Source organism: Berghia stephanieae, chromosome 8 (genome assembly GCF_034508935.2).
Source record: "Berghia stephanieae isolate SIO BIC M18660-M18661 chromosome 8, UCSD_Bste_1.3, whole genome shotgun sequence".
NCBI lineage: Eukaryota > Metazoa > Mollusca > Gastropoda > Nudibranchia > Aeolidiidae > Berghia > Berghia stephanieae.
Window position 1 is genome coordinate 13,774,820 of NC_088367.1, and position 9,969 is coordinate 13,784,788.

At 32.8% G+C, this 9,969-nt stretch overlaps 1 protein-coding gene across 1 annotated transcript in view; it reads left to right on the forward strand.

Moving 5' to 3' along the window:
• Positions 1-534, forward strand: part of LOC144977971 (uncharacterized) — a 3,065-nt gene extending 2,531 nt beyond the window's left edge. The window contains exon 2 of the mRNA XM_078923378.1: positions 1-534. This exon is cut by the window's left edge and continues 66 nt beyond it. Coding sequence (XP_078779504.1) covers positions 103-534 — 432 coding nt within the window. The 5' untranslated portion in view covers positions 1-102.
• The last annotated feature ends 9,435 nt before the right edge of the window (positions 535-9,969 follow it).

A 9,969-nucleotide genomic window follows, 5' to 3' on the forward strand; every position in this document is an offset into this window, starting at 1 on the left:
TTGTTTGTTGATCACTTGAAATCCATTGCTCCTGACACACACGCACAAGCACCCCCCCCCCCCCCCCCCACACACACACACACACACACTCCTATATCAATAATGCCACCACAAACAATGCATAAGAAAGCAAAAAATTCACTACACGGCCCTCGAAGTGTTCAAGAGAATCCTTTGACTATACAAGGTAAAATAACTATGACAAGAGACGGGGATGAGAGTGGTGAGAATGATTACTGTTACGCATGTAATATAGACGGAAATGGAGTTAATGATAAACATTGTCCTGGGAACAGTGAAGACGATTCTGAGGACAAAGGACATCACAAGGATGATGATGAGGAGGAACATGGATTTAATAAAGTTATTATAGATAATGATGGTGACAACAGCGACGTGGACGACGACGACGACGACGATGACGACAACGCCAACAAAGATGATTCAGGAATACCAATTGACAAGGGAAGGGCATGGCTCGTCATGATATGTAAGTTCATTGTTATAATGTTTTATAGTTTATTCAAAATGTAGAAACCTCGCTATGTGGCCAGGGACGGCTGGTAATAATGGGCAGGGTGGGCAAATACCAGCCTGTTTTTTCAAGTTATATGCTGTCAGTGGCGGTTCTAGCCTATTTACAGTGGTGGGGCAAAGATGATTCGGTCATATATATATATATATAATATATATATATATATATATATATATATATATATATATATATATATATATATATATATATATATAATTTTTATTTTTATTTTATTTATTTATTTATTTTTTAATTAATTTTTTTTTAATTATTATTTTTTTTCACCTTTAAAAAATAATATTTCAACCACAAATAATCACATTCACAATGAAATGACAATACAAGTAGATTTTAATTATTCCAAACGTAATCAAAACTGAATCACGAAAGAGAATACCACTAAAAAATAAAGCGACGAGACATAATGCGACAACACCTTGACAATACAAGTCCATTTCGTTCACTCGAAAAAATTAAAGATTTGCTTTAATCCCTCAACGGCGAGATTAATATTTCTGTTACATTATTGGTTTTCAGTAGTATGTAGTAACCTTAAAGTTTTAATCGAGAAGCAACAACAGCGATATGACTCGAGTTTCATTCAGAGCTCAAATTGCATTTCACTGCTGTCTTGATGATTAGAGTGATTGTGCCGGTGGTGGTAGTGGTTGGAATAGTGGTAGCGGTGGTGGTGGTGGTGGAGGAGGATGTAATTATGGTAGTGGTTTTGGTAGTGCTGTTGGTTAGAATGATAGTTGTGGAGACGATGACGGAAATGTTATGATGATGTTGATATTGTTTTTATTGCTATTGTAGTACTTGTTGTTAATATTGTTGTTGTTGTTAATGATGAAGATAATGATGATGATGATGATGATGATGATGATGATGATGATGATGATGATGATGATGATGATAATGATGATTATGATGACAACGACGATGTCGTCGACAATGATGGTTACCATACGATATTACAAAGTTTATTCAATCTTAGGCTTTCGACAATAAATCATACAATTTGATGACCACATGAAAGTGGGAAAAAAATGGTAAATGGAACCAAACAATAAACTGATACCATTAATAACCACACAAAAATACAACAATAGTAATACCACCAATACGTACAATAATAATAATAATAATAATAATAATAATAATAATAATAATAATAATAATAATAATAATAATAATAATAATAATAATAATAATAACAATAATAATAATGATGATGATGATAATAATAATAATAATAATAATAATAATAATAATATAATAATAATAATAATAATAATAATAATAATAATAATAATAATAATAATAATAACAATAATAATATTACCATCATCATTACTACCACCACCATCATTACTACTACCACCACCGCTACCACTATCACTACCACCATCACCATCATTATTACGTTTCCAATCATTTTTTCTCGTTTAAAAAAAATTGATATCTATCAAAACAGTCGAAATTCCGGTCATTTTTAAAAGGGTAGTTAAAATATCTACGATTTTATTAGCCCTGAAAACTACGATTTTTATTTTCCTATTTCAAGTAGGCAGCTCTGCTATGACAAGTACTCGTATCAGTATCAGTTCCATAGTCAAAATAAGACAAACAAAAACAACGTTTATTTAATCTTAGGCTTTCGCCAATACTTCATACAATACAATTAAGACAAAATAATGTTACGAATTTCTCCTCATGCATTCGTTAGACTATAACAATAACGACCGTGTTATCTTTACTCCTTACCCAACCAACCCCGAGCTTCCCGCCTCTTCATCGCGAACTATCTTATGTATGTATTAGCTTCAGCACGGGCAAGTACGGAATCTGCCCACCCTTCCGTATTTCCTCTATAAGTCAGTTAGAATTCAACTCTCTCCTTTTCTCAGAAGAGTATTTCTCGTATACTAATTCAAATGTTGAGCAAACCAAAATGGTGGTTGTATTTTATATATTTATTTAGTCGTGACTTTTGAATAAAAGTGTTTTGTTTTATTATACGGAATACAATAGAAAATTACATTGTTTTGCAAAATTATTTTGTCTGGCAATAAAAATACAGGGGTAATTACTTTAAGAATTAAAAAAAAAAAAAGAACTAACAAATTAATTTGTTAAAAAACAAAACAAAAAAAAAACAAAAAACAACAACAACAAAAAACAAATAAGAAAACAATTTAAATAAATGAGTTTTGAGAAGCACTAAAGAAAACGAGAAAAAAAAGAAAAGTTTAAATGGATAAACAAATATATAAAAACAACACAAATCAATACTAAATTGATGTAAAATTAGTAAATTAATAAATTTAATTCAATACTGGAACATTCCCAAAGTCATTACATCAATGGTACCAGCACAAGTAAGGCAATAAATAAGAAAAAGTTCGTTTGCCAAAATCTCTATTTAGTTTTCACTGGTTAATAAGGTGGGCTCATTTGAATTAGCCCGACCTAGTACTAGAGAGGCCAGACAGCAAAAATCGGAGTTAGTTCACCGTCAGGCGACGAGACTATGAGATGACGATGTGGGCGGAGTGGAGTGGTTGGGGGGGGGGGGGGTGATAAAAAAAGAACAAGAGCGTATCCTGGTTTATGCATTAAGGGATGCATGGTGATTCGCAATCTATCAAAAATACACACAAATTGATTTCAGTACGAAGTATAAAGTTTAAGTAGTAACTTTTGAAATTATCTAATTTAAATTTGATTATTTCAGACCTGGTAATACAGCATATAACTTGAAAAAACAGGCTGGTATTTGCCCACCCTGCCCATTATTACCAGCCGTCCCTGTATGCTGTATTACCAGGTCTTGCTTTGTTCACACAGAGTTGCCACCTCGGCTGTCGGGGAGGGGAGGCATGGCAGAGAATCAGAGAAACTTTCCAAAAAAAAGAGGAAAGTATGTGTGTTTGTGTGTGTGTGTGTGTGAGAGAGAGAGAGAGAGGAGAGAGAGAGAGAGGAGAGAGAGAGAGAGAGAGAGAGAGAGAGAGAGAGAGAGAGAGAGAGAGAGAGAGATCTGCGTGAGGGAGGGGGGGGGGGGAGAGGTTGCGTTATTTTATTTATTTATTTTCATTTTGCCATAAAGGTATCGAGTTTAAAGTAAGATTTTAACAAATATTTTATTCTCTTTCTTCTTGTTCTCCTTTTAAAAAAATTATCACTTATCAGTAGAACTTAACTCTCATTCAGTTTATCAGCCTTAACATCAAAACGATTGAGATATCATTTTTGCTTCAACTTCAATAAAAACCTAGTTTGGAATGTATTTTTATTTATAATTTCGTGCAATTGTACACTTTAATCATAAAATATAGGTCTACGTAAGCTAGAACTTGACCTAGATCTGGACTACGAACTCTATCAAATGTTCGACGAGGCGTGCGTGCTTACCTGACTAAAGTGGTCCACTTTTTCTTCAATTTTTTGTCTGCCTGTCCATTTGGAAATCTGTAAAACTTGCAGGAGTGACTCTCTGACTGGTGTAGACAATCTGGTACAAAATACTGGACCATATTTAAGATAAAAATTGTTTTTTGAGCGATTTTCCAATTATTCCTTGCCTGGACCAAGCACGGATTTTTTTTGTTTAGAGCCAGCCGATTCGTTGCTAGGCGGACGTGACGTCAGACTGTGGAATCCTATTGGGCGCTATACAAATAAACTTTATTATTATTATTCTTATCCTCGGCACCATTCCCATTGATTGTCATTTTTGTGCTGATGACACTCAGCTGTATACAAAACTCAATAATGATTCAGAGCTGTCATCAAAGTATATTATAGAAAATTACATTCCTAACATAAAGGACTGGATTAAACTAAACAAACTTAAATGTAATGATGACAAGACAAAAATGATAATTTTTGGTAAAAGGTATCAATTCTCAAAAATATCTACAAATGAGATACTAGTGGCTAATGATAGATACTATTAAACCTAGTTCTTGTGTGAAGAATCTTGGGGTGTATTTAGATCAAGGGTTATCGATGGAAGATTTTTTAAAAATTGTCAAAATTGTAACTATCACATTAGAAGCATTGGAAGAATTAGATATTATAATGATAGGGATATTACAAAGATGCTTGTTAAATCTTTTATTACAAGCAGATTATATTATTGTATTGCCCTTCTCACGGGCTGTCAAAGAAATGAATTGATCAACTGCATCAAAATTCAAAATAAATCGCCGAGACTTATGAAATTAACAAAATAAAAAAGAGGTCATATTATATATTCTATAACACCCGTTCTTCATAAATTGAATTGGCTTCGTGTGAAATTCAAGATAATATTCAAGTTATTTTGCCACATTTTGGATGGATTGGCACCTGCATATTTGCATGAACTAATTTCAAAATATGAACCCACTCGAAACGATCATCTCAGTCCCAACTCCTAAATGTTACCACCTCAAGATCCGCTTTTGGTAAAAAAGCCTTTTTTACTTTTCCATTGCCTCACGCCTATGGAACACGCTCAGTCCTGGGACAAAGTCCTGTGAAAGCTTATCATCTTTCAGGAAATATCTGAAGACTGAGTTGTTCCTTAAGGCTTATTTTTAAAAATGAAATAGATAAAGCTTAGATTTTGTTTCTGTATTCATGCTTGTTATGACGTGTCCTGATTTTACCCCCCAGGTTCTATTATGTAAAGCGCAGCAGAGCACGATTAGTGTGGATGTTTAGGCGCTATATAAATTCATTTTTTATTTTTTATATCTCTTTATTTATTTTATCTCTTTATTTATTTTATACAACGAGGACTTACCACAATATCACTTGGCTTACACTGGTATCCGTTTTGTATTATTTACGATTCACGAGCCAATAAATCATGTTATATTCAAGTTAGATCTATGCGAATGTGGTTGACTTGCTCTTGTACCTCAAAATGTTGCCTTATATTATTGTAGATGTTGTATAGAGCAGTATCCGATAAATGTGCTCAAAGTGCTTACAAGGGATCCCAAGCCTACAGCAACACTTAGCAAATAGGACGAACCAATTTTTTTTTCGACAGAGACAACTCTGTTACCGACCATGTACTCATTTTAGAATTGAGTGCAGCAAGAGGATGTGAATAAAGAGCTTTTCCAATGACTCAACTTGCGCCGCTCAGAGCGGGACTTGAACCAGGGATCTAACGTGCGAATACAAGAGCCACAAAGCCGCCATTAAATTTGAAGAAAGAGAAACCTTTTGTTAGAGTTTTCAACACAATCAGTAATTAATGTGAGTGAGAAAAGATTGAATTTTTTGGTTCCTTTTTTTTTTTGGGTTGGTCTCTTATCTTTACATATGCTACGAGTGTCTAACACTAACAAAGGGGCCGGAGTAAGGAATGTACCAGATACATGGAGCGTATTGCCTGAACACTCCTTTTTTTAGATACCCAGGCCTGCCTAATTGAAAATTGAAAATTTCGTAATTCTTAGGAGATGAAAATAGAAGTCGCTTTATAAATCTACAATTTATCCTCACAATGATTCACTCTTTCATTACTAGCCATTTTCAGATTTCCCCAAAAACATCACACCCAAACAACATAAACAAAAAAGAAACAATACAATCCATACATAATATTGTCCAGTGTCTATTTTTTTGTCGCTATAACAAAGTATTTTCTTTATAATTTGTGATGTACAAAGGATATCAGAATGAGAAAAATGTTGGTTGCATCGTAACGAATGTGACGATTTTCCTATGGATGGTAAGGAGAGGGTTAAATAACACTTCAACATCCTTAAAATTATTATGTACTCTGGCATCAACTATCATTTTTAATAACGTTTAATGACTTAGAGATGCTCACGAAGTTTTGAAATTGGAGCCAAAATTTCGTAATTTTACGACTTTTTTGTGGTAGTAGGCAGGTCTGCTACCCGTTTTTCCTGGTCTGAGACTTATTGTAGTGCTTAGGCCACTGGGACCCCCTCCCCCTTTGGGAGTTTATGCCACTATATTTTTCAAATAACAAAACATATTTACTATAAAAATTCACATGTTACCGTCAAAATAAGTGTCAATTAAGAGAGTTATGGCCATTTGAAAAACTTGAATTGTGTCCCCTTGCAAAAAAAATAAAATAAAGAGAGATGATTTCTTTCATAGGATCTGGAGCCTACAATTTAATAAAAATTCAAATATGCAAATTGGGTATCAAACTGAAGGAAACTGAAAACACTATCAAAATGTGTGAATAATCTTTCAATTTGTTAGTATCATTTAGATTTCACAAAGAGTTGAAATAATTTGTTAGTAATCTCATGAAGTGTCGTATCTGCCCTTGTGGGATATTTTTGAGTATTTTACACAAAAATGATTTTGAAAATGGCTCGAAATACCATGTTCAGTGAAAATATTGCACTGAAAGAAGCTATGGTCCAAGCTACACAACAACAACCTTCTTATTTCTGCGTCACATCAAAAACTTGAAGTGCTGGCAACCATTAAATCTCTCTCCACTTTGTGAGATGTTTGACAAATTCATCATGCCATTGATTTTTTCTCCTAACCACCCATAGGAAAATCGTCACATTCGTTACGATGCAGCCAACAATTTTGTTATTCTGATTTCGTTTTGTTATAGTTATAGTCATAAAATCTCGACACTGTGATGCAGAGCTCATTTTTCTGAACTAAAAATAAAATATACTCGTCGCTGATCTGTTTGAAAAATCTGTTTTTGTGTTGGATGAGTATGAAGTTTCGGGTAAAATTTTGAAAATAGATAGTAAGGAGAGAGTTAAACCATGGTATTATTGTCCAGTTCTTACATTTAAAAGTAAGTAGAAGGTGCTTTGATGTGATGACAATAATATACATATCATGAAAAAGCCTATTTTGTCCACAAACCAAAGTGAAACATTATTACCAATGACATTTGAATGAAATAGCAATAATTGTTACATTAAATCAAATTTAACTTTTGTCACAGAAGCAACCAATATAAACAAAAATGAGCATAGTTATAAATTGTGTTTCTGGCATTTCTTACTCTGTCATCATCAGTAGTAATATAAAAAGCATGAGAAACCGTTGTTAAATTGTTAAATTAAAAATTGCATGATCAGCAGTCTATAACAATAGTGTGTAAGTGTGTTATAGTATTACACATGTGTAATAGGTGTGTCAATTGTATTATTGTTGTGTGTTGTACACACTTTGCAGTTATTTTTAATTGTATTATTGTGTGTTTTACACACTTTGTAATTATTAATGTCGTTAATATACATGTGTAGGAGAAACCGTTATTAAATTGTAAAATGTTTATTATCATTTTATTATAGTAGTGTGTAAGTTTGTTATAGTATTAGATATATATGTAAAACCTGTGTTAATTTTATTATTGTTGTGTGTTTTACACACTTTGTAGTTATTTTTAAAATTGTATTATTGTGTGTTTTACACACTTTGTAATTATTTCTTAACATACATGCGCAGGAGAAAAATATGTATTATGATTATTTTATTATAGTGTAATTGTGTTATAGTATAAGATATATCTAATCCTTGTGTTGATTGTATTATTGTTGTGTGTTTTACACACTTTGTAATTATTACCGTCTTAGATGTGCGATAGCTATATTGATAAGATTTAAAAAATAGATAACAAAAAGTCCATGTTTTAATGTCATTGTCCTAATGTAATGTCTGTGAATAGATACGAAGATGCACCGTCACATAAGTTAATAACACTCACTTTAAATAATGTTGATATATTTTAGAATAATAATAATCATAGGTTCAAAATTACTCATAATAGATCTCGCATCTCTATTCGGATTTGAACTTGAGACATTTTCGTGCGATAGATAGACGCCTTACAATTTGATCAATAAAGAATCGGTATGTGATCACGACCACGACTCATGGTCGTGATCAACACAATTCGTCGTTTTCTTACGATTCCTGTCTTCTCTGAAAGCCCATAATCGCGCAGAAAGCTTACTCAGCGAAAAAAGATGAAACATAATCAATAGGTATAAAAAAAAGACTTATTGCGTTGTATTGATTAAAGATCCATTTGTTCCTTACATATTTATTTCAACAGGCTGTTAAACTTTCATGAAACCGACACGGTTGTTGTATTGAATTTCACAATAAGTTAATAACACTCACTTTAAACAATGTTGATATATTTTAGAATAATAATAGTCATAGGTTCAAAATTACTCATAATAGATCTCGCATCTCTATTCGGATTTGAACTTGAGACATTTTCGTGCGATAGATAGGCGCCTTACAATTTGATCAATAAAGAATCGTTGTGTGAATACGACACATGGTCGAGCGCAAAACACTTCGCAAAACACTAAGTTTTGTTTAATAGTTAAACGCCTTACCAATTATCAACGAAAGGGATCACCATATGAAATCGACACATGGTTAATTGGTGAATTTAGCAACAAAGTGTCTGTTTGCTGTCACCCTTGTCGTCTCAAACAACCAATTTAAAGAATTATGTAGTTTTTCCAGTGATTTACTGTACTGGGATGGAAGAATTATCATGTATGGCTGTGTTGGTTTGTTTTTTCTTGGGTCATTTTTCTAAAGCGGGTCTTGTAGTTTGTAATTTCCGTCTTAAATGCCATTTGCTTTATTTTTTTAAATAAGACGACGGAGAATTTTATATAATGCAATTAAAGTAGGTAGCGTTCTTGTCTAGGTCTGGTAAAATAAATGAGATGACGTCATACAATCCCCGTAGACAATGCAATGTTGATATTGTAGAAACCTCCGGTATAGAGATTAGAACATGAATTCGAAATCAAGACGTTTTGGTATGGTAGTTAGACAATCTATCCATCGACAAATTAAAACCTCTTCACTATGTGAATACGACTAGTAGATGGGTGCAATCGGAGGTGAATGTTTTCATTGAAATTTCACGTAGGATCAATTAAATAGAAATACATAATGTCCATGTGTCCACACAAGTTAAACCCAATATCATGTTTTACAGTCATATTCTCTTTTTTCCAATATCATTTTTGGGAACACTTTGATTGGGTTAATGAAAAATTTACATCTGAATCAAAACTAAAAAGAATTGATGACAAAAGCTTTTGTAAAACCCCAACAACTTTTAACACACGGACTTATTTAACTTGACTGCTTTTTAATTTAAAAATGTTCTTGTCTGATATAATACTTGTGCCCGTCATTTTCAACATGCAGCGGGTTTCGTGTTTTGTATCATGGACTTGAATTTTTTTTCGCAGCAAGAAATAAATAAATGAAGCACAACAATCATTACAATACACAATATTGATTGATCAATTACTTAATACAATAACATGTCCTTGCCAAGTTACTCACTTCGTGAAAAAGATTTTGATGAAAAAAATGAAAAGACAATTCCATCACTTCATGTCCTACATTATGGTTATCATACCAAGATATAACCT